This window comes from Manis pentadactyla, chromosome 3 (genome assembly GCF_030020395.1).
Source record: "Manis pentadactyla isolate mManPen7 chromosome 3, mManPen7.hap1, whole genome shotgun sequence".
NCBI lineage: Eukaryota > Metazoa > Chordata > Mammalia > Pholidota > Manidae > Manis > Manis pentadactyla.
This window is the reverse complement of record NC_080021.1, coordinates 220,288,205-220,313,556: the sequence shown is the minus strand read 5'-3', so window position 1 is coordinate 220,313,556 and position 25,352 is coordinate 220,288,205. Positions and strand designations below refer to the sequence as shown.

Below are 25,352 nucleotides of genomic sequence, written 5' to 3'. Positions count from 1 at the left end.
CTGGGCCAGGGCAGCTCTGGCCTCTGCCGCACCCCAGGGCCAGCCAGGGCAGCAGGGTCCCCTCCATGCCCCAGAGGCCCCCACCCCACCCAGGGCAGGGAAGGGCCCAGCAGCCAGCACGAGGGCTGATCAGCGCAGGAAAGGTTTTCAGAGGCGAGCACCAGGGCAGGGCTCCCTGTGGGACTCACTGCGGGACTTGTGGGCTCCCAGGGCTTCTGCAGCGGTGTTGGCTGGTGGGACTACCAGGCCTGTGTGCTGTCAGGGGGCACGAGGAGCCCTGTGCAGGCCCCTCTGGCTGCTGGCTTGTCTCAGAGCCCTCCGCCTGAGTGGGCTTGATGTCAGGGTCCAAACTCTATGAGAAATGGCACAGGGCAGGCAGGTGTGGGCCCCTCTGGTCCGTTTCCTTCTAGGAAAAGTGGGTGGCAGTGTGCTCCCACAACTGGCACTGGGCTGAGACAGCTGCTCTGGGGCCCTTCTCCCGCAGACTGGCCTGGGGCAGGTGGCACCCCGCTCTGTGGTCATCTTGCAGTGTGAGTGCTAACCTACACCAGGGGCTTCCTAAGGCCCGGTTCATTCCATCCTCACCTTGCCAGGTGAGATATTCAGCATTCCCAACTTACAGAGGAGACGCTCAGGTGGGAGACAGCCTCCCCACCCTGTGTCCGTACAACCTCCTTCCTACAACTGCAGTGGGGGACAGGGAGCTGGAGCAAGGGTGCCACCCTCTCCTTCCTGCCTCAGCCCTCCCCCAGCCCTGCAAGGCCCCTCCTCCCCCACTGCCCCCTATGAGCTGAGCAAAGCCCTGGCCCTTTCCTTCGCGCTGGGCTCTCCACCTCCACCTCGGGGCCTGGGGCACCTTCCAGCCCCACCGGGGTGTGGCTCTCCAGCGCCCGACCAGGGCTGTCTTGCCCAGGAAGCCTCCTTGGCGCCCCCTGCAGGTGGCTGTCCCTCCCATGTCCTTTTCCACCTGGGTCACAGGTGTTTTCACAAGGGTCACCACAGAGCAGCTGGTGACAGCGTTTCCTGGCCACAGGCCCAGACTTTAGCTCGGATGTGCGCCCCCACCTGAAGCCTCCTGGTCCAGGCCTGGAGGTCCTGCTGCAGGCAGGCCATGGACCTCTGCATGGAGAGGATGTCCTTCTGCTGCTGCAGGAGCAGTGCCCTCTCTTGGTGCGAGAACGGGTGAACATCCCACAGGTCCCGAATCTCCCTCTGAGCCAGCCAGAGAAGGCGAGGAGAAAGGCATGTGGAGCGCCCCTCGCCCGCCACCCGACTCCCCGTCCCATACAAGCCATCTAGGGTGGAAGTTTTCTGTCCAGCGAAGTCCAGCGCTGCACCTTTCTTCCCGCTGAGGGCCGCTGAGCAAGACAAGCTTCCCACCCTGGGAGCCTCCATTTTTTTCATCTCTATAAAGGGTGTAACACCGGCACCCCCAACCCAGCACATTGGGAGACTGAAATGAGTGTGCCGGCTGTTTTCTAGATCAGGAAGCTGGGCTTGGAGCAGCAGGGAAATCTCTTCTGAGGTTGTACCCCACCCTAGCCAGGAGCCAGGATCCCAGGACCACACTCCACCCAGGCCACGCTGCCCCCTGGGGCCACTGGACGTTCCCCACACATGGCAGGGTCCTGAGCGCCCTGGAGCGTGGGGAGGGCTTGGGAATTCTCCAGCTGTGGTGTGAGATGTTCGTGCTCCTAGCCAGGAGGGCGGCAGTACCTTCCAGCCCTTACCTGCCGCTGCTCCAGGCTGCTGAGGGCTGGCTGCTGTTTCTCCATCAAGGCTGTCAGAGCTGCGGGGTTCCCCTTGCTGCCTGGACACCTGGGGAAGGAGGCAGAATCGACTGCGATCTCTGGTCGAGCATATGAATGTACAGAACCACAGCACGGCCAGTCCTGCCGGCCAGGTGGACCTGGGATGCCCTCCCCTTACTGCTGGGCACTGGGAGGCGGTGGCCGTCCCTGGGCAGGCTGGGGGAACCCCGGGAGGTACGCTGGCCCTGGCCCAGCTGTCACTCTTACCACCCCCTCAACCCCTTTGGGGCCTGGGAGACAACCAGGGGGCAGAGCCTCCCACCATGGAGCCCCAGCCCAGCCAGGGGGTGCTCTGGGGAGGAAGGCAGGGGTCACTGTGGACTAGAACACCCAAAGGCTGGCTTGCTCATAAACTGCAGCTCAGGATCTTAACTGCAATAACCTTTGGGAGGCCAATTTGGGAATGTCCAGAAGTTTTAAAAAATGCATTCCCGCTGCTGGGGCGATTCCTCTGCTAGTTCATTTAAGGACGCTCTCGACCGACTTCTAACATGACGTTGGAAACAGCCGTAAGGTCCCGCTGCTATGGGCGCTGGCTGAGGGAACTGTGTAGTCTCTCTGCGCTGGGCACCCTGCACGCTGCAGCGGGGACGTAGGGGCACGGAAAGTCTTCCCGACTTAAGCGAAAGCCCAAGCTACAGACAGTACGAGCATCTGTTTCGAACTCTGGTTTAGTGGCCACACGCGTGTCTCGCTCAACGCGAGCTGGCGAGTCAGACGGCGCGGGCAGAGGCTGTCCCGACCGCTGGGCGAAGGGTGGCTTGGGTGTTTACGTATTTGTCGGTACCGCGCTGCCTCCCCTAACCCTGCACACTCGGGGTCGACCCGGTCCCCGGTGCGCGGCCGCCGGGGGCGGGGCCTGCGTAGCGCGCGCGCGCTCACCCTCGCCGATGCGCCCGCCGGGCCCGCTCGGAGCGCCGGCTCTCCTCCAGCAGCACCACCTCGCGCAGGCGCAGCAGCGCGGCCCGGTGTTGCCCGCGCAGCTCCTCCTCGCGCAGGCTCTGCTGGAGCATCTGGAGCGCGAGGTCGCCGAAGGCTCGGAGGTTGGCGCTCCCCAGCCCCTCCAGGCTCCACTGCGGCGGGGCAGACCAACCGGGCCGCGTCACCACCGCCGAGCTTCCAGGCCACTCTGGGACCAGCTTGGCTGGGTGGGAGAGGGGCCGGCCCCGGGAGGCGGCCGCTGCCTCCAGGAAGCCTTCCCAGATTGCTTGCCACACATCCCCATGCCTGCCTCCCTTCCCGATACCCCGCTCCCGACTGTGAACTCCTGAGAGCAGGGCGGGGTTCGCATCTTGGCCTCCTGCCCAGTTCTGATCTGGCCCAGGCACTTGTGTGTTCTAGAGGGATGGGGAAAGGCCGGGCCACCTGCCTGGAAAGGTGCATCCTGGGTGGCAGGGGCCAATCCTGTCAAAGCACTCTGTTGAAATGCCTGTCTTCACCTACCACCTGGGGCGTGAGGAAGGGGCTTGGGCAGGGTGCATGATGCCCATGGCAGCGAGAGCCACCCCAGCCCAAGACCCACGGCAGAGACCCCCCCTCCCTGGGGCAGACTCTAGGTGGGCCTCAGCACCTAATGGCCCCAGGCAGCTGAGGAGGATTTGGGTTTAATAAGGGCTTGCAAAAGCCTCCCGGGACCTACTCCTGTGCTCCCTCCCACGCCTCTCCCTGTACCTGGTGGATGGGGTTGTCGCAGGGGTGGGGCCTGGCCTGGGGCAGCTGGGAGGGACATTGTTCGGGTCTTCCTTCCTGCGTGGGCCCTGAGGACAGGAAGTAACTCCTGGTTGGTCAGGTAGGGGCTCCTTTTCTACAGGAGGGCCTCAAAGGTAAGGTGTCCAGGGTGGTTTAATGCCCCCACATAAACACAGCCTCACACCAAATTTTCACAAGGTTACAGCAGAAGGGACCAACCATGTCCTTTCTCCTGAAGCTCTGGGGTGTGAACCTACTGACCACACAGAAGACCAGACCCAAGGTAGAGGATGCTTAGCCCACTGCTTTGATTCTAATTGAGCAGGAGAGACTGAGGCCCAGAAAGAGAGCGACCAGTTCAGGTCTGGCACCAGAGCCAGACTCCCAGCCTTAGCAACTATCACCAGTGGCAGCCACTGGCCGCCCTTTGATGCTGGGTGTGATGGGAAAGGGACTCTGTACTTTCCAAAGGCCATTTGAGGACTTGCACTTCCCACCAAGAAAGTAGAAGGGGTTGAATTGTGAATTTGCTGTCCCACAGAAAAGAATTACAAATCTGTATGTACATATACATTTATAAATATTCGTACACACACATTATGAAAGAATGGCTTTCCAGACACGGGGCATCAGGCAACATAGCCCAGTGACCCCTGAGAGACAAAACAAAACATGAGGTGTGACCTCTGATTGTTATGGCTTCCTGCCTCGAGAGAGTCTCCAGGCTGCAGTGGCAGGAGATCAAAACTAAGGCAGAGCCTGGCCAACCCCCCGGGGCAGAGAGGAGCTGACCGAGAGAGCTGGAGCTCACGGAAGGAGCATCAGAGAGCAGGGACCTCCACATCTGTGCAGTGTCCCCCTTGAGCCTTCAGCTTAGAACTGAGCAGGAATGCAAGTGATCACACTACCCAGTGCTGGGAAAGAAGCATCTGGAGGGAGCAGACGGCTGAGATGATGTCTGTCTCCACTAACCAGGCTGGAAAACCTCATGATCCACAGAGCTTAGAGCGGCGCACCCAGAAGACCGTGCCTTGGCCCCAGACTGCTTTGAATCAACCTAACAAATTACAAAAGCAGAAACTGGAAAGATCAAACTGCCTGCCAGTCACTGCATTCCCAAAAAAGCCCAGGACTATGGCCAGGAACATGCAAACATGCAGCCTCCAGCAAGGCAAAATTCACACTGGCTGGCTGGCAGGTGAGAAAGCAGGAAAACAACCCACAACGAGCGTGATCAACCAGTTGAGACTGACGCAGCTGTTAGGATTAGCAGAGAAGGACATGGACGGTTTCTGTAACTGTAATCTGTATGTTTAAAAGGCTAAGTGGAATCACGGAGGGTAGGGAAAAGTCCAAATGGAACTTCTAGAGGCAAAAGCAAAACCTCTGAGATAAAAAAGACTCTGGGTGGGATGAGTGACGGATTTGATGTCGCAGGAGGACAGATGAGTGAACTCGGAGACAGCACTGGAAACTGTCTAACAGGAAACAGAGGAAAGAAGAACCCCAGAAGAGAGGACAGAGCTCTGTGAGCTCACAGCTTCCAGTGGCCTCCTATCGGGGTAAATGGAGGCCCCGAAGGACAGGAAAAGTGTTTGAAAAAATCATGGCTGAAAATATGCCAGACTTGAAGAAAACAACAAACCCTTGGGTGCAAGGATCTTGACAAACCCCAAGCGCAAGAAAGTGAAGAGAAGCTGCCCCAAAGCACATCATGATCAAATAGCCCAAAGCCAACCACAGAGAGAAGGCCAGAGAAAAGAGACGCCTTCCACGCAGAGGAGGAAAGGACAGCAGCAGGCTTCAGGCTTCTTGTCGGAAGAAAAACGTCCACCTAGACCTCTCTATTCGGCAAAGAATATTTCAAAAACAAAGATAAAATGAAGATGTCCCGAGACACGCAAAAGCTAAACAAAATAGTCACCAGCAGCCCAGTCCTACCGGAAAAGTTAAAGGAGGCCCTTCAGGCAGAAGGGACTCGAGAGATGGAAATCGGGGTCTACGCAGAGGGGAGAAGGCACCAGAATGTGTATATACGTGAGCATGCCTGTGTGTGCACAGACAGCACGGCATGTTTCAAGTAATTATGCATTGTGGACTAAAAGTAAAATGCTTGACTACAATGGCATGAAGTCCAGGGAAGGGGAAGTGAGGTACTGGAAGAGCCTCCTGCAGGGGAGTGGTGGAGAATCACATGAAGGTGGGTTGTGCAAACCACCCTGCCACCCCCCAAATAGCAGTTCAGGCTCTGAAGCAACAACAGATTAAAAGACCTGTTTAGTCCAAAAGAAGGCAGATGACAAGAAAGAAGGAAGCAAAGGACAGATGAGATGTTGGAAAACAGCAAGGTGACAGACACAAACCTTACCACGCTGATAGTCACGTGAAATGGAATAGCGTGAGCACTCCGATTTGCAGGCAGAGATGGCCAGATGGGACTACAAAAAATTTGAGCAAGATCCAACTATAAGCTGCCTACGAGAAACATTCTTGAAATGCAAGGACACAAGTTAATGGAAGGGGAAGTCTGCAGCATGCCAGCGCTAGTTCCGAGAAGGCAGGGGCAGCTCTATTAGCATCAGAGTAGATTTCAGAGCCAAGCATATTGCCAGAGATAAAGAGGGTTATTCCTTAATGACCCAGCCATAAAGGGGCTGATTCATCCAGAGCACATCATAATCCCTGCCGTGCATGTGCCTAACATCAGAGCTTCAAAATACATGAAGGAAAACCCAAAAGTACTGCAAGCAGAAAAAGCACATGCAGCGATAGCTGGCTGTCTCCGTCCCCACCCCAGCCATTGATGGGAAAATCCACAAGGACTCACTAGATTGGGGCAGTGCTCCACCCAACAGCGGCAAAGCACATAATCTTTTCAAGAGCACAGGGGACATCCACGAAGGTCAGCAATACCCTGGGAAGAGCCCAAGTCTCAACATACTCAGGGTCATACAACAATGCGTCATGACCCGGTGACATTAAAGTAGGAATTGGCAGCAGAGCAAAACCTCACGGCGAGGCGGCGGTGCCAGGCTGGGAGCCTGCCCATGCAGCCTGCCACGCCAGCTCAACCGAGGGCTTAAAGCTGCCAGAGGCTTTTTGCTATGCTGTCCCTGCAGCCTGCAAATAAGGGACTCTGATTTGCCAACACGGCACACAAGAAAGGGCAGCTGGAGTACGGCAGGTCTCGGAAATTTACGGGGCGAGCACCTGGGAGGCCTCACGGAAAATCACGCTAAGGTATGGAGGTGGGCATGTGGAAGGCCTGGAAAGAGTGGGGGCTCTCCATTCCCAGAGGGGCCCTGACGGGCTGTGACCAGGCCTCAGGGAGATGGTGCCGGCCCTGTGTCCCAGGGCAGGGTTCACACACACTCTTGCACCCGTGGCCACAGCCCTCACGCTGGGCCGTTCCTCCTGGTGTCTAACCTAAAGCTCTCTTGCTGCGACCTAGGCCTACCGTCACCCAGGGTTCCAAGGGTGGGGGTAGCGGCTGCTGTGTCCCACGCTGTCATGCCAGCGCCCAGGTTTGGCGGGCGCCTAGCCCACCCTGACGAGCAAGAGGGAGGGCTGCTTGACGGTCAGCCACATGGTTCTGGCTTCAGCTAGTGTCAGATCCTGGTCCGCCCCGACCATGTGGCTGTGGAAAGCTCCCCCGTCACTCTGGGCCTCTCTATTGTGTGACTTACTCAGCCCCCATGGGGTCCACACGGGGTATGCAGTGTGGCCGAGCTGCTGGGCCCAGGGTTAAGCACCTGGTGTGTGGATGGTTTCTGAGGACTCACCTGCAGAAGCTGACTTGTCTGCCTGACTCTCCTGTCCTTCCTGGGGATCTTGGGAGGTCGAGGTAGCATCTCCGCCCAGGGGTGGGTGTGATCTGCCAGGTGGGGAAGCACAGGAGACTCACAGCTTCAGCAGCACCATTCCAACGATGCCTGTCCAAGGCCCCCACCCCACCCTCTTCTACATGGGGAGGGGGCTGCCAGCCCCAGCCTCAGGCCCCACCCGAGTCTGCCTGTCACGGGGCTCTGAATGGTCTTCGGCTCCAGGTCCCCACACAGTGGTGGCTGCACCTGCTCCAAAGCGGTTTCTAGCTTGGGCTGGGTTGAGTATTTCTCCATCAGCCGCTGCAAGGACAGGAAGGCGGATGCAGTGTGGAGGGCAAATGAGGCAGCTGACGAGCTGGGGGCCAGGTTGGGCCCCCGGGAGGAGCCCTAGGCCAGGCAAGTCTCCAACCTCAGGGGCCTCATCTGTCCATCCTCCGTGTGGGCAGACAGCGCCCATCCTGACCCCCCGAGAGAGCTGGATGTGGCAAGCGTGGGGGGAGGTGGCAGGCGCCCAGCAGCCATGGCGCATTCCAAGGCCTGGGCCCTCTGACAGCAGGGGTGGGCGCAGCTGTGTGACGGGCGCCAAGGAGCCTGCAAGCGGCTGGGGCAGCCACAAGTACCCAGCAGGTGTGTGCTGGACACAGGAAGAAGGCGAAGAGAGGAAGGGAGATGGGGCAGTGCGGGCGCCCGTGTGCACACGCTCCCTTGGCTTGGTTACTGCCATGGCTGTGCCTCCCTAAATGCACTGTGAATGCATCCTGACAGTCCCCGGACTGAGGACACATGTCAGTCACTGCCACGAGGGCTCATCACCTCTATCCAGACCACAGACACCAGCCTCCCGGCCTTCACCCTGCCCACCTGGCCTGGGCACCATCTGTGCCACCCCAACAAACTGATGAGGCTAGGTGACACCAGGCAACATGCTGGGCAGAGATGACTGGGAGGCTGGGGTCCTCCTCCCCCACCGACCAGGAGCGTGGGCACCTGCACACCTCAGCTCAAGGGCTCCAACGGAAACCCAGTGAGCCCAGGACACGGGCAGGCAGGAACCTCAGAAGGCCCTCCGTCCCCCAGCCAGGTGCCCCCAGGACACTAGCGGGCCAAAACGTCCTGTTCCTGCTTTAACATGAGTTAAAGTGGGTGTGGTCCGTCTGGCGGCCTCAGGCACTTTGGGCCCGGGCAGCCATGTGTTAGGCCACAGCATGACCTGCTCGTGGGAGCCCACAGGTGCTGTGCTGACCTCCAGCCGGTGTTTGAAGAGCAGCTCCTCCAGGGCCTTCTGCGTCTCCCAGACCTCCATCTGAGCCCGCTGCCGCAGAAGGGCCAGTGCCTGCTCCTGCTTCTGCTGGTCCAGCTGCCAGGAGGGCCAGGCCTCAGACTCCAGGGCCCAGCCTGCGGCCCCCCAGCCCCCTGCAAGCCCTCAGGCCAAAAGGGCAGGCGGTGCCACATCCAGGAACAGGCCCCTTCCCAGAGGGTCCCTGACGGACCCCAGGCATGCAGGCTCTTCCCCTGCTGGTGGCTGGCTCTCCTGCCTGGAGCCCCTCCGGGCAGGGCGTCCTGGGCCAGGCCTTCCTCCCACCTCCGCCCCCCCGCCCGGCCCCCCAGCTGTAGCCCTGCCAGGCTCTGGGTCCTACAGTTTCCGGCTGCAAGCCTCTGCTCAGCCTCAGGGCAAAGGCAGCTCCCAGCCTACCCCAAACAGAAGGGGCTAACAGGACACAGCGGTCAGCGGCCCGACAGCAGGGGCAGGACACACCTTCAGTGACCGGAGGAAGCTCAGGGACTTCTGCTGGAGGCTGGCCAGGTGCGGGGACCTCAGCCTACCAGGCTCCCACCAACCTGCGGACACCACGGGGAGGGGCAGCTGAAGAGCCAGGGGGACCCGGCCTCCCCTCGCTCAGCTGCGGCCGCAGCCTCCCCACCCACGGGAGACAGGCAGAGGGACGGGTTGTGCATCACGCACGGCTGCGGCGCCGCCTCCACCCCGCGGGGCTCGCCCTGCTGGGCCCTCGGCCACTCAGCCCCGGGAACAGCGCCTCTGTCCGCAGAGACTAGGCCCAGACCTCTGCTTGCCACGGGTTCGTCCGGTGACCCAGGACAGATCACCAGCCCGTCAGAGGCTGGGTGAGATGAGGTGGCACATGCTGGGGCGTCCTGGCTACTGTGATGGTAAAGGTCGTGGCCGGTGGCTGCGAGTGAATGCAGAGGCCCTGGCGCCTCAGTCCCCGGGGGTTTCTGGGATTGCCCCACAGTGACTGAAACCTCAGGCTCCACACTTGGATCCTGGAGTCCCCAGGGGCCAAGGAGGGGCTTCTTTCCCTCTCCCTAGTGTGGTTTCTGACGCTGGGGCTCCCCAGCCCCCTGGGGGCTGCCCCTGGGGGTGACTCCATGGTCCAATGGGTGGCCAGTGTGCTCCCCCCTGGCTGCACCCTCCTTCTTCTCGGCCTGGGGCCTGGCCAGCATGGCACAGGAGGGTGTGCGGGCCCCTGGCCTGTGGACGGAGGAGCCCTCCTGCTGGCCCCTGGGTGGCGCCCCTCAGCCACTGCCGAGTGGCGGGGAGGGTGACGTCCTCTGACCATGCCCTCCTTCCAGGAGCAGGGCGGCTCGGCTTTTCACAGTCAGAGTGGGGAAGAGCCGTGGACAGCAGCTGGGCCAGGTCCCGGGGGCCAGCAGGTGAAGCACAGGCCCAGGTGAGACACAGGCCCCCCCCTCACAGGGCACTGAGCGTGGGGGTGATGCTGGGGCGCTCCCTCCCTCCGGCTGACTGCCACCATGGGAAATGGAGATGCCTCTAGGAGCTGATTTAAGTGTCTGCTGGGACTGAGGTTCCCCCGAGAAGGGAGAAATCCTCCCTTGCTTCTGTTTCGTGGCCCTTGGGAGAGGCTGAAGCCAGACAAGGTACCCCCGTCGCCCACAATGAGGCCCGAGCTCCCGCTGACCCTCCTCCAGGCCCCTGGGAGCTTCAGAAGCCTGAGGGGGAGTTCCTGGTCACCTCTGGCTTCAGCACCCCTGACCGGTCCCCAGGCAGGCTGTGTGCTGGAGCTGGGACCCAGGAGGAAGCAAGCTGTCCTTGAGATGGGCATGGCAATGGCAGGCCCCGCAGCTGGCAGCCCCCAGAGACTGCCAGGGTCACCCCACTGGGCAGAGGGTGGCAAGTGGCCTTGCTCCCTAGCTTCTCTGTGACAGCAGTCTGCCACCACAGGGCACCCTGAAGTGTCCAGTGGCTGGGGATCCAGTGCTATGACCTGATAGGTGCTCAACCAGTGGTGGATGTTGTGATGAGGAAGCCACACGTGTCCCCAGGCACGGGGCTGGGGACGGGGGAACTGCACCCTCAAACCGGGATGAGGCTGACGGGACACTGCGGCCTGGGGAGGTGAGCCACCGTGTCTGAGAGCCAGAGCTTCGATGACACCACGTGCTGTCACGTTTTAATATATGAAAAGGAATAAAACATAAATTTCTTCAGTCACGCTGGCCACAGTTCAATGGCTACACAGCCACGTGGCTGGTGGCTACCATATTGGAGAGCCCAGAAAGTTCCACTGGGCAGTGCTGGTGTAGATGTTTAAGCCTAGAAAGTTACACAGGACGGCAGTGCCAGCTGTTTGATCAAAGCCCTGCCCTGCCACACACTGGCTGGAGCTGATGGGTGCCTCTCTGAGCACCGGGTTCCTCCTCCGTAAATACGGGCATGCGGATGGGACCCACCCCTAAGGCATGCAGTTGAGACCAACGAGACCTCACGTGTGCATGTGGTGCCAGGCCCAGGGCACTCAGGTGCTTAGTTCATTCATTCGCACAGCAAGTATCCCCAAAGCACCCCACACATGGCGGGCAGGCACTGTCCCAGGGGCCAGGCTGTGATGGAAGCCAGACCCTCCAGTTCTTGTGGCCCACAGACATGCACAAACATGAGTTCCATGCCCACAGAGCAGGCTACAGCAGGGTAGCAGCACCTGAATAGCCTGAGTGGCACCTGGAAGGCTTCCTGGAGGAGGCGTCTGCCGAAAGCCCACCATGCACTCTGGGCTGTGCTCACTGCTTTGGTTTCTGGCTACCCAAGAGGAATTACAGGGCTACTCCAGGCAGGAGCAGCTGAATCTCAGGTGACACTGGGGGCCTGCCTGCGGCCTCAGGATAAAGAGATGCTGTCAGAGAGCTTCAGTCTGCAAGCACAGAGGGGGGTCCTGCCCAGCCCAGCCCAGCAGCGTTCAGAGGGATGCAGGAGGGACTGAGAGCTTGAGTGAGCTCCCACCCCATCACCCAACCTGCTCCCGGCCTCCGGGAAGGCAGCCTGGGGCAGAGCCAGGAAAGGAGCGGGGTTTTCTGGAAGGCCTGCTGTTGGCCTGCTCAGGCTCAGCCCCAGGCCAACAGCTCTGCCCAGACTAGGCCACAGAGGCTCCCGAGAGGCATTCTCATGGAGGCAGGCCCGGGGAGAGGGGTCTGCGACACGTCCCGAGGTGCCAGCTCCGCCCCGGCTCCTTTCTCTGGAAGGCCCAGCGGTGGCAGATGGGACCCTTGGGGGTCCCGAGGCCACACACCTGCTGGGCTGGGGCCCCTCCCTCCTCAGGACGCCCAGGCACCCACAGGAGGGGCAGCACGCAGGACGCGATCTCCTTGTCCCAGTGTCCAGGCCGCCCAAGGAACACTGTCCGGCAAAGGAGTCCAGGAAGCTGGCCCCACCCTGGCTGGAGACACACAGTCCAGCCCCTTGTCCTTCCAGCCAGTGACTCACGGTTCCCCTTTGGGATGCTGAGATGCCCCCTTCTCTGCCCTGGTTCTGCCCCTGGAGATTTTTGCCCTGACCCAACCACATGTGGAGGCAGATGCAGGTACAGGGAAGGCTGGGGGTGGGCACAGTGGGCCACGCATCCCTGGGTCAGACGGGGGGTACTCAGCATTATGCACCGGCGGCAGTACGTCAACCACATGGTGGTGGCTGTCACCACGGCCAACTTGCTCTCTGTCCCGGCTCCCGGATCCTCGCACCACCACGCTGCAGATGGGGGCAACTGATGGCCATGAGGGGCAGGTTCCCAGCCGCTGGCCCAGCTGCCCTCAGGCCAGCCCTGGTGGAGGTCTTCAGGCAGCCAAGGCCCCAGGTACAGAGGGAAGGGAAAGGGAGCCATTCCCACACCCAACCTCACCCTGGGCACTGCAGTGCCCACTGCTGGTGGAGCCTCTTGGTGGGGCTCTGGCATCATGCCCCCCACAGTGGGCATCCCACCCAAGAGCCAGGAGCCACTCCTGCAGCCCATCCTTGTGGGGAGGGAACGGAACTGAGGGGTAAAAGGAGGGCTGCCCCCACCCTCCGAGGGGACGCCAAAGCCTGAGCCCTTTGCAGGGCCTGGCCAGGAGGGGGCTGCCCGGAATCACCCTAGACGCCCCCAGCAGCCGACTGGCCCCCTGCTCGGCCAGCCTCAGAGAGGACACAGTGCCGGCACCACCCGAGCCCTGGTCCCGGGCTGTCCCTGGGTGCCCCCCGCAGCTCACAGCCCCTCGCTGGGCTGCAAGTTCTGGGGTGAGGAGGAGCTGGAAGCTGTTGCTGGGGACCCCTGCCCCCTTCTTGATAGACTCTTCTCCTTGTGCACCTCCTGATACCCACCCCCCAGGAGGCAGACCCCTCCTCTCTGGCCAGGGCCTGGCCCAGCAGGTGCTCCGTGAGCATGCTGGGAAAGCAGAGGGAGGAACAAAGGGATCAGAGGGCAGCTGGGAGAGGAAGGGCCCCGGTTGGTCTGACCGGCAGCCCCCACCCCAGGCTGGGGGTCTCCCAGAGTGAGAGGCAAGGGGTGGGAGAGACCTACCATTATGGGGGTGGCACAGACCTCTCTGCCCTCGAGGCCCAGGGTGTGAGCTCCTGCGCACACACACATGGCCCCGTGGCCACAGCCCATCCCCGCCTCACCCCAGGGGGCTGCAGGAGGCCTGCCCTGTGGGAGTGATTGCAGCCCCTAGAGGATTGTGGGCCGGGCCCCTGAAACAGGCCCCTATCCTGCCTGGCCCCCGGGGTCCTGTGTCTGCCAGGGAGGGGCAGGAATCTGCTGGGGACCACCGCTGGGCAGCCATGGAGGAGCAGCTTTGAACTCAGGTGTGTGGGACCCCAGGCCCAGGGCTGAAACTGTTCCCTGTCCTCCCCCAGGCCCTGGCAAAAGCCGAGACTGCTGACTGTGCGCCTCAGCCTCTCACAGGGCCCACGGCTCCCTGGTGAGGTGGGCAGCCTCTCCTGGCCCCGAGGGAGCAGGGGGTTCTCCGTGGGGCTGCTCCGGGGTGGGAGCACTCCACACCCGTCGTGTCCTAGTACCCTTACAGCATACGTATGTTTTATTCCCATTCCTAAAACTTCAGAAGAGAATAAACTGAAAGACAGCAATTCAACAGCAAACCATAGTGCATCCCGGGCCGTCCAGGGTCTGCACAGCTCTCAGCTGCCGCGTCCCCCTCCACCGGCTCTCAGGGCCCACGCCCAGCCTCCTGACTGGATGAAAGCCCCAAACCCAGGCAGGCACCCCACCCCCCACCCCCGGCTCCACGGCCCTGAGCGAGTCTCCTCAACCCCTTGGGCAGCAGAAGAGATGGACCAACAGATGCTCTGAGGGAGGGCCCCCAGGAGCGGGGCTGTCAATGAAATTAGGGATTGGCCCTCATCGGAGCAAATCCGGCAGCACAGAGGGGCTGCGAGAGCACACAGCAAGCAGCCGGGGCCCCGAAGCCTGCAGAAAGCTTTAATACTGACGTGTGGGTGCTGCCCACATAGGAAAGGATCTCTCTACACGCACAGGACGTCGCTGGAGCGTCAGGCAGTGGAGGGGGTCCCCGACAGAGCTCCCCGGCCATGTGACCAGCCAGCCCAGCGCCTGTTGGCAGGCCCGCCCTTACCGCCGCTCAGCGTGCTCCGGGGCATGATCAAGCCCGCCCCTCTGGCTGGAGGCATCTCTTCCCGCTGCAGGGGGCTGCAGGTGGTGAATGGCATGGCTGGCACCCCGTGTGTACTGGGGACATGAAAACACAGGTGTGAGTGGTTGGGTGGTGGACACCCACGAGATAGGCGGTGGCAAAGGGGACGGGGAGCCAGGAACCTGGGCTCCATGGCCTGGAGCGGCCCTCAGACCCACACAGCGCCGCCGCTTGGCAGGGCCTCATCTGTGAAGTGGTGGCTCAGGGCTCTGCACTCAGATCCGGAGGGACCGGCAGCCCACAGAGGCCTGGGCACAGGGGGCTTGGCCTCCAGGGCCACCATTAGGCATGGGCTGGGATCAAGTGCCCTTTGCCTGAAAGCTCACGCCTGCCCCAGGTCCGCTCTCGTGCCCGCCCTTCAGGAGCACCTGCACAGTGGGCACTCTGGGAGTGATGGGTACGGGCACGCTGTTCTTGTCTGTTGGCCCCTCTGCCATCTGCTGAGGGGTGCCGTCTACCAGGGCAGAGCAGGGTCCACGCGCCAGCTCTAACCATCAGCCCTACCTGCTGTGGTTGGCTCTGCTGCCCCGTCCCACAGAAGGGCCAGGAGTCAGACCAGGGGGCTGGACTCTGGGCTCAGAAGCCTGCCCCCACCCCAGGGTGTGCTCAGCTCCCTGTGAGGATGGCAGGCACATCTGCCAACAGGATTAGGAGGAAGGCATAAGGCTGGGCCTTTCCTGGATGGCAGCTGCCCAGGTGGGGCAGGAGGGCCAGGAGTGTGTGCGCCGGCAACTGCCAGGCAGGGCCTTCCTGGGGCACAAAAATAAATGTGTAATGGGGCCTGTGCTGAGCTGGCGTCAGAGGTGCAGTCAGCCCCGACTCGCTTCATATTTCTCATTAGGGTGCGTGTGACTCACAGGGTGACCCAGGACCCGCTCAAGTGACGAAAGGTGCCGCCATAGCCACGGGCCCTGGAGATGGGGGACCAGGGAACAGGGGGCTTTGCCCTCTGCCAGCACACAGGGGCCCCAGGCCCCAGGTGTTCGTCCGGCACATGGAGGGTGTGGCCCAGCCCCTGGTCTGCAACTCTCGGGCTAGCAGGGGAGATGGCGTGGGAAAGAGTGTTCCAGAAAGAGCGATGGATGGCCCAGGGGGCTGATTCTGAACCCTGGACTCAGGAACACTGGGGAGGGGGCTGCTGCAGGAATGCACACACAGGAAGGGAGAGGAGGGAGAGGTGGCGGCCACTGCAGGGGGCTCATCTCCAGCCAGCTGCACTGACCGGATCAGCAAATGGCAGGAGGGAGTGTCCCCTCCAAGGCTTGCTGAGAAGCAGCACCTCCCTCGGTCACCTAGAACAGGGGTCAGCAAGCGTCCCGCAAAGGGAGCAGCAGTGAACATTCAGGCTTTGCAGGCCAAGGGGCGCTGTCTCCATGGAAATGACTTAACTCTGCAGGTGCAGCATGAAAGCAGCCAGTGACGGACACGATGAGCGTGGCTGTATGGCGATAAAACCCAATTTACAAAGACAGCATGGTAGGCTGTGGGGACTGCGGCTCGCTGACCGCTGGCCTAGGCTTTCTGGGCAGTGGTCTCCCAGAATCATCTGGAAGCCTGTGAGAACACCGATCGGCAGACCGACCCCCACATACAGATTCAGGAGGGCCGGGTGGGCCTGGGGCTTTGCATTTTTAAGGAGATCCCAGGGAAGAGTTTGAGAACTATGGGTGTAGTGGAAAAACCACGGGCTGTGGAGCCCAGGCCCCGGGTCTGAATCTCGGCCTGCTCTCCCACGAGCTGTGTGATCCTGGGCAGGGTCTCTTCTCTCCGAGCCTCAGGTTCCCCAGCTGCAAAACGGGGATGAGAACACACCTCACAGGGCCGCTGAAAGTGCTGCCCGAGGCACGGAAAGGCCTGCAGAGCCAGCCGGGCACACTGCCCGCCATCCTTTCTTCCAGAGCCGCGGGGTGGAGGGGCGTCCTGGGGCCATGCGCACAGAGGGTCCTCGCCACGCATGACGCTAACAGGTGGGGCCCACCCCCTGCCTCTGAGCGCCATGGTCCCAGAGGGAAAGGACAGACTGGAGATCGCCCACGACTCAGAAACCGGCCTGAATGGCTGCGGGATGTGGGTGCGTCTCGTGGGAAGTCACAGGCCAAAAGAGGGGGCCTTGGACTGGGGCAGTGGGACCTGCCACAGAGCCGCAGCCTGAGAGACGTGTGGTGGCTGCTAATTTAGGAGGGACAAGAGGGGCACCTTTCCTGGATGCCCAAAGAGGGCCCGAAAGCTACCAGCCCTGGTCCCCGAGCTCCAAGGGCGCTGGGTGGTCGGGGGCAAGCCTCTGCGTGCCTCTCCATGGATGGTCAAGGGCGTGGGGGAAGCAGGGACGGGGTGCCCTGGTCGGGGGGATGCCCTGCATGGGAACAGCCCGGAGGCCACGCCCCTCTCCCCTCGGCTCTGAGAACTGGGCCTGGGCCTACAGGGGCTGGCTGGCTGTCCACCTTGGAGCCTGGGGCTCCGAAATTAACCTCTTGAGGATTCTCCCCTCCTCTGGCCCTTCTCAAGGTCTCCAGGGTGGGTGCGGAGGCCGTGAAGTCCAGCCCGATGCTGCCCCCTGCTGGTGCCAGTAGCTGTCCCCACTGGACAGAGGCTGGGCCTGGAGCGGGATGGGGAGGGTGAGGTAAGACACCCCCAAAAACCAAGCCCCCAACCCACCACCAGTGAGGCCAGGCCAGGGGGCATCAGGAAAGCAGGGTGGATGGCGACTCCTGGGGATGATGGTGGGGAGCCCTCCAGAGAAAAGCCCCAGGAGGGGAGGGGCTGAGGTGGTGTTGGTAAGTCGCCCTTCTCTGGAGGTGGAAACATCACCCCCCCGTTTTCTGGGGTGGACTCTGAGGCTGGAGGGGGCATGCGACTTTGCTCAAGGCCAACAGCTTTAAGCACAGACCTGGGATTTGCTCTGACTGCCCCCACCCATACCATCACTCTCCTGACATGCAACCCACCCCATGTGTATTCCAGCCTCCATGGCTGCCCTGACTGTGGTCTCCACCCTCTGCTACCAGCTCTGTTAACAGCACTGCCAGCCCCCAGAGGCCTCTTAACCAGGGCCCTAGCCAGGACAGCCCGGCGATGTGAGTGGTGAGGAATGCCTCGGGGGCCCAGGTGTTCCCATTGGGCTCTGGCTGATACTGACTCAGGCAAGGCCAGCCCCCCAGAGACCACCCGCACCTGCTGGCCTGCCCGGGGACAGGTGAGGGGCTGCCTTGCGGGGGCTACTCAGGGCTAATAGGTTGTCATCTGTTTGCAAATGGACCCAAGCAAAGGGGCCTGTGCATGAAGTGGCCCCAGGGAAGGCGCAGCCAGTGCTGTGGACGGGGGCCATGAGCAGGTGCAAGGGTCTGTGGGCAGGGTCCTGGGCTGGAGTGCTGCCTGTGCCAGGGCCTCCGGGATGCAGTCAGCCTGCTAATCATGCAGAAAAGCGTGGCCGGCAGTGTCTCCCCAGGGCCCAAAGCCAGCGCAGAGGGGCAGCAGGAGGGGAGCACAGCCTAGGGGCCGCTCGCTCGTCAGTGGGACCTTGGGCCAGGGGCCTGCTGCCCAAGCCTGGCTAGACGGGAGTCCAAGAGCCACTGTGTGACCTGAGGCTCGCCCGCCCTGACCCAGCCAGCTCCAGGGCCCAGCGCGACGGGTCTGGGCCCAGGGCTTCCTCAGCAGTGTCCCTCCTGCCTGGTCTGGCTGCACCTTCCAGCCCCGGCCAAGGCGGGTTGTGTGCTGGGGGTCCCCGGCCACAGCCCCGTGGCTCGCAGCAGGCCAGGGTGCACAGAGGGTGCCTGGAGGCTTACCTCCCTGCGAAGGGGCCGAGGCCCTGCAAGGAAGCCGTGCTTCTCGCCAGTCTCTTGTCCAGCTCCAAGCGTCCATTCTCCATGAAACCTTTGGGGAGAAAGGCACAAGGACCTCGCTGACCAGGAGCCACCAGGCCTTGCCCCACTTTCTTGCCCCTCTTCTCAAGGCAGGGTAAGGAGCTGTGGGCACCTAGCCTCTGAACCAGCCCCACCCCTGTCTGCAGAGCTAAGGTGGCGGTGACAAAGGCTGCACTGGTGTGAAACCTAACATACGCCATGTGCTGTGCCAGGCTGCCACCTGCATCACCCCAAGTGGCCTGGGCAGTGGCTGCAATATTGTCATCATACCCACCTTGCAGGAGAAGAGACTGAGGGGCAGGAAGAAGATGGGGCTCCTTGGCCACTAACGGGACTAATGGTCACCCGGGGCCTGGTGCCAGCCCTACCTCGGGGCTTGCTGGAGCCGTGGTGCCTTGAGCTCCTGCTCCGCTCCCAGCCGGGGCTCCACAGCGTCGTCTCGCCTTCTGAGAAGCAGGCGGGACAGAGAAGAGGCATGGCCTGCTTGCTCGCCCAGTCCTGAGGGGGCTCTCTGCCCCCACTGGGCACTAGGTCTCCAGGGCAGGCTGGGTCTGCCAGCGTGGGGGCGGCAGGCACGGTGCTGGGGCTCAAGGCCGGCAGGCCTGAGGCCAGGTCTCTGGGTGAGTCCAGCTCCTCGGGCCTCTGCAGCCTGGCGGTCAGGACATTAATCCGCTGCTTCAGAACGTTGGCCGTGGCCTCCAGGGCCTGCAGACGGGCCTGCTTGTACCGAAAGTGCAGGGGGCCTGGTGTGCTGAGGTGCTCGGCCTCCTCGGAGTCCAAGCAGATGCACAGCCCCGGGCGCAGGCAGTGGGTGGCCAGGTCCTGCAGCTTTAGGGGGCCCAGGGAGGAACTAGCAGACATCAGAAGAGGGGCGCCATCCTGGCCATCTTGGGAGCCTCCCCTCTCCAGCGTCCCAGCGCGGTTCAACGCTCTGCTCAAACACAGGCAGAAGCTGCAGGGAGAGAGGTGGAGAGGGTGAGGCCTAGCACAGCCATCTCCAGCGGCATGTCAGAGACACACGTGCAGGGAGGGGCAGGGCAGCTTCTGTGATAGCCAGCGTCTATTTACGGGGTCCGTTCACGACCAGAGGGATGGTTACGGGCCACCCACACAAAGGGCCACACACAGTTAGCTGTTAGAAAGAAGGAATACAGTTGGCAAGATTTCTTTTATGAGACAAGAAAACATAGGCAACAAAAGAAAAACTGGATAAACTGAACTGTTTCAAAATTTAAAACTTCTGTGCATCAAAGGACATTATCAAGAGAGTAAAAAGGCAGCCTATGGGATAGGAGAGAATATTTACAAACCATACATCTCAGAAGGGTTAATATCTAGAATATATAAAGAACAGCTTAAAAACAGCAAAACAAATAATGCAAGTAAAAAATAAGCAAAAGACTAAATAAACATTTCTCCAAAGAGAACATATGAACGGCCAATAAAACACACAAGATGCTCAACATAACTATCATTAGGGAAATGGAGCTCAAACCCACAGTGGGATGCCGTCTCACACCCGTTAGGATGGCCACTATTAAAACAAACGAACAAAAACAGCAAGTGCTGGGGAGGCGGGAGCCCTTGTGCACCGCTCGGGGGATGTGAAGGGGTGCAGCCACTGTGGAGAACAGTATCAGGTTCCCCAAAAAGTAAACAGAATTACCACGGGACCCAGTAAGTCCCCATCGGGGATCCACACGAAGAACTGGAAACAGGGACTTGAACAGGTATTTGCTCGCCCTTGTTCACAGCAGCCACAGGTTAGAAGAAACCCACTGTGATAGTCCACTGGCGGGTGAAGGGAAGCAGAAGGGGACCATGCACGCCATGAGTGTCACTCAGCCCTCAAAAGGAGGGGAATCCTGACACACGCCACAGCCACAGATGGACCTGGGGGACACTGCGCTCCGTGAGACGAGCCCGACACGGAAGGACAGACCCTGTAGGACTCCACTCCCAGGAGGCCCCTGGAGGGTCAGATCCACAGAGACGGACAGAGGGCAGGGGCCCGGGGCTGGGGAGGGCGGGGAGTGACTGCTCAATGGGGACAGAATCGTAGCTTGGGAAGATGGAAGGTTCTGGAGACAATGGGGATGGCCCAGAACTGTGTACTTAGGAACGGCTAAGATGATAAGCTTTGTTTCATGCGTATTTTACTGCATTTTTTTTTAAGTGAAAGAAGAAAAGACAAACAACACGCAGGGCCTGCTGTGTCCTGCCCCAGCATCACCGACCTCCTGAGGCAGGGCTGCCCTGGAGCTGTGCTCCACTTCGGGTCTGGGGCAGGCTGCCAGTGTGGGGACGCTCCCTGGGCTGCACACCCTGCTCTCATCTCCATGTTACCAGATGTAAACTTTCAAAGTTTGAAAATGCAGACTCCTGGGCTTCCCGATCTTGGTGGGGAAGCCTGGGAACATGCACTTTAGAGACAAAATGAAACAAAAGGGAGCCAGAGAGAGAAACTGCCAGGGGCTAGGGCCCAGGGGAGTGGTGCCCATCCCTCCTGGGGGCTGCGGGCTGCAGAGCAGGTGGGTGCTGGGCATGGGGGTCAGTCCAAAGTTCCCTCTCAGAACACCGAAGCCAAAGACCCGCCCAGGAGCCAGGTTCCGAGTGAGCCTAGGCCAGGACACTCCTGGTGATCGGCATCTCGAAGGGGCCCCTCCTTAGCCTCTGGGCCAGCCCCTCCCTCCCGCCAGGGTCATACTGTGCATGCATGGAGAGCCTGCTTGGCAGTGCCTCCTGGTGCCACCCTCCTTGCTCCACTGGGCAGGTGGCCAGGGAGCAGCTGGCATGGCATCCACATGGCATTTTGCAAAGCCCAAGCCCCGGGACACCAGCCTCCAGTGAGAGGTGGGGGGTCTCCTGACCCTATGTTTCTAGGTTCTGCTCAGGGAAGGGGGCTTCCGGACAGCTGGCCTGGCTCAGTGCGAACACACCACAGTAAAGATGAAACAAGAGCAAGGGGAAAACCAGAAAACGGAGAAGCTGGACTCTTCCTGAGCTCAGGTGGAGATGCAAATGGTGCAGTGATGCTGAAAACAGGGGGTCCTCAGAGGTCACACACAGAGTCCTATCACACAGCCGCTGTTCCCCTCCTGGATGTGCACACAGGGAAAATGAAAACAGGAGTCCCGGCAATTCATTCACAGCAGCCAAAAGGGGAAACAGCCCAAAGGTCCATCAACTGGCCAATGGATTAACAAACCATGAGACCACGTGTGGAATATGACTCGGCCGTAAAAAAGGACACTTGCTCCAGTGGGGATGGACCTAGCAAACAAACTCAGAGAGAAGCCAAACACATAACATGGAACGTCCACAGCAGACGGATCCAGAGATGGCCAGCGGACTGGGGGTTCTCGGGGAGGAACAGGGAGGGGCTGCTAACAGGCCTGAGGCTTCCCCGTGGAGGGACCCGCTGTCCTGGAACCCGGTGGAGGTGGTGGCTGCACGACACTGGGAATGTGCTGAACGAGACTGACTCCTGCACTTCCGAACATCGGCCTCATGCGACAGGAACAGCATGTCAAGGGAGACAAACGGCCACGAGGACCAGCCCTGCACAGCCACGGTGCCACCCCCAGAGGTACCCTTGGCAGCCAGCCCCTGCCCAGAAGCGCAGCCCTTCCTCTGCATACTCACCTGCCAGGGGCCTCCTGGTCCCCCAGCACCATGCCAGAGGTCACCTTGCTCCACTCCAGCACAGGTGGCCCCGGGCTCCCAGGGGCTTCCAGACCCTAAAGCAGAGAGGGACACAGTCAGAGCCCAGTCTGGGGCCCTAAGACCCCAAGACCCTGTCTCTCAGCCTCAGAATGGACTCCGGGGTCTCCACAGGGGTCTCAGGCTAAACCCCTTGGTGGGGGTCCCTCTTTAGGGGCTGGGACAGAGGCAATGGAGTCCCCTCCAGAGCCCCTTTGAACCCAGGGAGGCAGGCATCTGGGGACCCTGGGGGCTCAGTGGCTGAGCTGACCCACACCCCATCCTTACCCGCACCCTGGGGCATACCCTGGACGGTGCCGAGTGTGGGACAAAGGTCACGATGCTGGGGCGCGTCTGGGAGACCATGGGGGCAGCTCGGCCAAGGACGGCCTCCCTCTGCTTCTTGTAGACAGCCTGCAGCCTCCGGGCTCTCAGCTCCAACGCCTGCTCGGCCGAGGCCTTCTCCTCCAGGGCCTGCTGCCGACGGGCCATCCTCTTCCGGTGCATGAACTCCCGCAAGGACTTGGAGCTGTAGGGGTGGCCCAGGAGCCCCCGCGGCTTCGGGCCGGGCAATGGTGTCTGCACCTGGTTCTCCTTCCCAGGTGCATTCTGAGGGGCAGTCAGCCCTGGCTTCGGCCAGGCGTGCTTCACTCCCGAGGGAGGCAGGAGGGAGCCTTCGCCCCTGTGGGGGATGCCGACCCTCTGAGTGAAGGAGGTGCTCCAGGACCGCTGGGCGGGAGGGCCTGGCCTTTCCAGAGGGCTCCACGGTCCTCGCTTAGAAGCCTCCCAGTCTTTACAAGCAGCCCAGGTCCTCTGCCGACTGGAGGGCTGGCGGGCGGAGGCACTCCAGGGCCGCTGCATGGAGGCGCCGAATCTTTCAGGGGGGCTTCCAGTCCTCTGGAAGGAGGGGTGCCGTCCTTGGGCTGCCCAGGCCCTCTGTGGAGAGGACCCCCACTCGGCTAAGGTGCTCCAGCGCTGCCTGGTGGGGAGGCTGCCAGTCCCCTCTGAGAAGGGGCACCTCCCCTCTGCCACGGCCCGAGGGCTCTTCCAGGAGGAGCCACGCAGGTCCGGGGCACTTGAGGGGCCCTGCAGCCTCCTCCCGGCCAGGCCCTGCAGTGCCCACTTGGACGGCCAGAGCGCCTGGCCTCCTCTGGGGTGGCGGGCCCGGGCCAGCTCCAGCCCAGTCTGGATTTGCTGGCGGAGGCCTTGAAGGGTGGCCATCCCGGTCTGTGTGGCTGCCGGCTGACTCCGGGAGGTCAGGCTGGGCGTGCTGGCAGACACCTGCTGGTCACTGCAGTCAGAAGCCGGACTGGGAATCCGGGGGTGGACTGGGGCGCTCTCAGCAGCCCCGACTTCCTTGCTGAGTCCTGCAAAGACAGGCAGTCACAGTGGAGCAGCAGCTGCCAGACTCGGGAGGAACACAGCCTGCGCCCAGAGCTGAGGCACCCTCGGCTCTGCCCAGGGGAGTGCCCCTCTTGGACTCTGCCCTCCACATGGACTCACAGAAGCCCGCAGGGGGTCAGGGCCACGTCTGGGCCACTTGAGGCTGCTCCTGGGCACCTAACACAGAGCCGCCTGCTCTGGGCAAGGCGGAAACAACACAGACTGGGGGTGCCAGGCTGCTGGGGGGACCCTGATGGTGTCCTACGTCTGGAAGTGCTCTGCCTCCTGAGACGCAAAAGTGTGCCCCTTGGGGACAGAGATACCCCCCACATAGTGACTTCCCGGGGCCGCGTCCCATGGTGGGTTTGGAGGGCATTGACCGGCAGCCAGGAGAGGAGCTGTTCCCGCACCCAGGCTGGGGGCACAAAGTGCCTAATTCCAAGGGGGACCCGGGCCTCTGGAGAAGGCCTTGCCCTGGGGCCTGGAGAGGGCAGGAGGGGACCTGAGCAGCGCCTGCCTCAGAGCCCATCCGTTCCTCCAGGTGCAGAATCTTAGAGAAAACGCAGCCGAAGCCAGGGTCCTGGGCGAGGCCGGTCCACGTGCTCCAGGACAGGGCCAAGCCCCAGGACAACCTCAAAACGTGGCGCAGCCTCTCTGGCCCTCAGGGAACCGGGTGCAAAACCTGCTCCCTACAGCTTTGTCTGGAGAACTCTCCACTCAGGCCCAGCACAGGGCACGTGCTCAGTGGACAGGTGCCAGGATATTAAAGATCATAATAGTAACTGCGTCAGCACACACCAGCTCGCCGCAGGGTGAGTGGGCGGGCCAGGTTGAGGCTAGTCATTTGCACTGAGCCTGAGGAAATTAATTTGCTTTCAAACTGGTGAATCTCAGAGACTACGGGGCTGTGGGATCAAGGAACAGGGCAGGCTGGCAGGGAGGGGCCTGGAGGTGCGGAAATGAACGACCACGTGGCGCACCCAGAAACCAGCTTTCTTCAGATGTTGTCACATAATAAACATCATTTATCAACCTTTACTTCAAAAATCTCAGATTACACCCCATGAATGCCAGTATCAGCCCCTCCAGCATTACAAACACAACCACAGCGACCTGGTGGGGGTCTCACATGCATGCACACTCAGAGCACACGCGTGCACGTGCACACGCAGGTGCGCACACAAGTGCACACGCCTGCCCCCTTCCAGGGCCCCAAGGCAGCACCAGGGGAAACAAGATCACCAGGGCCAAGACTTGCCCTGCTCCCCAGGCAGAGGGCATTTCTGCCAAGTGAGGTGCCCGTCGAGGGGCCATTCAGAGCACAGAGCCCCTGGGAGGCAGGCAAGCAGACGGGGTCCAGGCCTCCAGGGTGCATATGGCCCAGACCCTGATCAGCCACATGCCTGAAGCAGGGGATCCAGGAAGGGGTAGAGCAACACACCCCCAAGGCCCACAACCCTTTTAAAGCCACGCCCTCTGCGAAACAGGACCCCCAGAGGCCACCCCAGCTGCAGAGCTCGGTTCTGCCCCAGGCCGTGCCCTCCAGCCCTGAGTCCCTGGAGACGCGATGGGTCCCCAGACCCAGGTTTAAAGTCATGCTCTGTGATCACTAGTTTTGGACCTCAGGCAAGTGACGTAACTGCTCCGTGCCTCAGTTTCCCCATCTGTAAGCACCTCTCCCCAGGGCCACCAGGATGAAAGAGCAGAGAGGTCACCACCCCCGCAGGAGCTGGGCCCCAAGGGTTGGGGTTCTACCGGCTCAGGGTCGAGTCAAAGGCAGGGCCAGGGCGGGACTGTCCACCTGGCCGCTTCTGGGCTCCGAGCGGGACCGGGGGTGGGCTCCCCAGGGAGGGGCTCCGTCCATCCTGGTCCCTATTGCCCTGCACTGCACAAAGCTGACCGCCTTCCACCCTGCCCTTGCTCCCTCTGGGGGGCACTGGGCGGGGACCCCGCTGTGGGGAGGGGGCTGCCTGCCGGCCGGGGCCCCCTCTGCACCCCCGCCACAGGCCCCTCCATCGCGGGTGGTTCAGCCTCCCCATCAGCCCGCCGGAGGGTCCGGCTCAATAATGGGTCCTGAAGGGCACATTCGTTTCTCCTGCTGAGCAGTTTAATGGCAATTAATTTTT

General features: G+C 61.5%; 1 protein-coding gene across 2 annotated transcripts in view; it reads right to left on the bottom strand.

Moving 5' to 3' along the window:
* CCDC187 (coiled-coil domain containing 187) overlaps positions 1-25,352 on the bottom strand; it is a 46,781-nt gene that overhangs the window by 10,390 nt on the left and 11,039 nt on the right. For both annotated transcript variants that reach the window (XM_036901529.2, XM_036901530.2), the window contains exons 6-19: positions 22,150-23,210; positions 21,787-21,881; positions 18,510-19,093; positions 18,064-18,151; positions 14,204-14,316; positions 9,081-9,163; positions 8,568-8,681; positions 7,503-7,624; positions 7,283-7,374; positions 3,483-3,568; positions 2,694-2,884; positions 1,731-1,818; positions 1,066-1,212; positions 189-352 (exon numbers count right to left, since the gene is read on the bottom strand). In XM_036901529.2, coding sequence (XP_036757424.2) covers positions 189-352; positions 1,066-1,212; positions 1,731-1,818; positions 2,694-2,884; positions 3,483-3,568; positions 7,283-7,374; positions 7,503-7,624; positions 8,568-8,681; positions 9,081-9,163; positions 14,204-14,316; positions 18,064-18,151; positions 18,510-19,093; positions 21,787-21,881; positions 22,150-23,210 — 3,028 coding nt within the window. The remainder of the gene's footprint in view (positions 1-188; positions 353-1,065; positions 1,213-1,730; positions 1,819-2,693; positions 2,885-3,482; positions 3,569-7,282; positions 7,375-7,502; positions 7,625-8,567; positions 8,682-9,080; positions 9,164-14,203; positions 14,317-18,063; positions 18,152-18,509; positions 19,094-21,786; positions 21,882-22,149; positions 23,211-25,352) is intronic.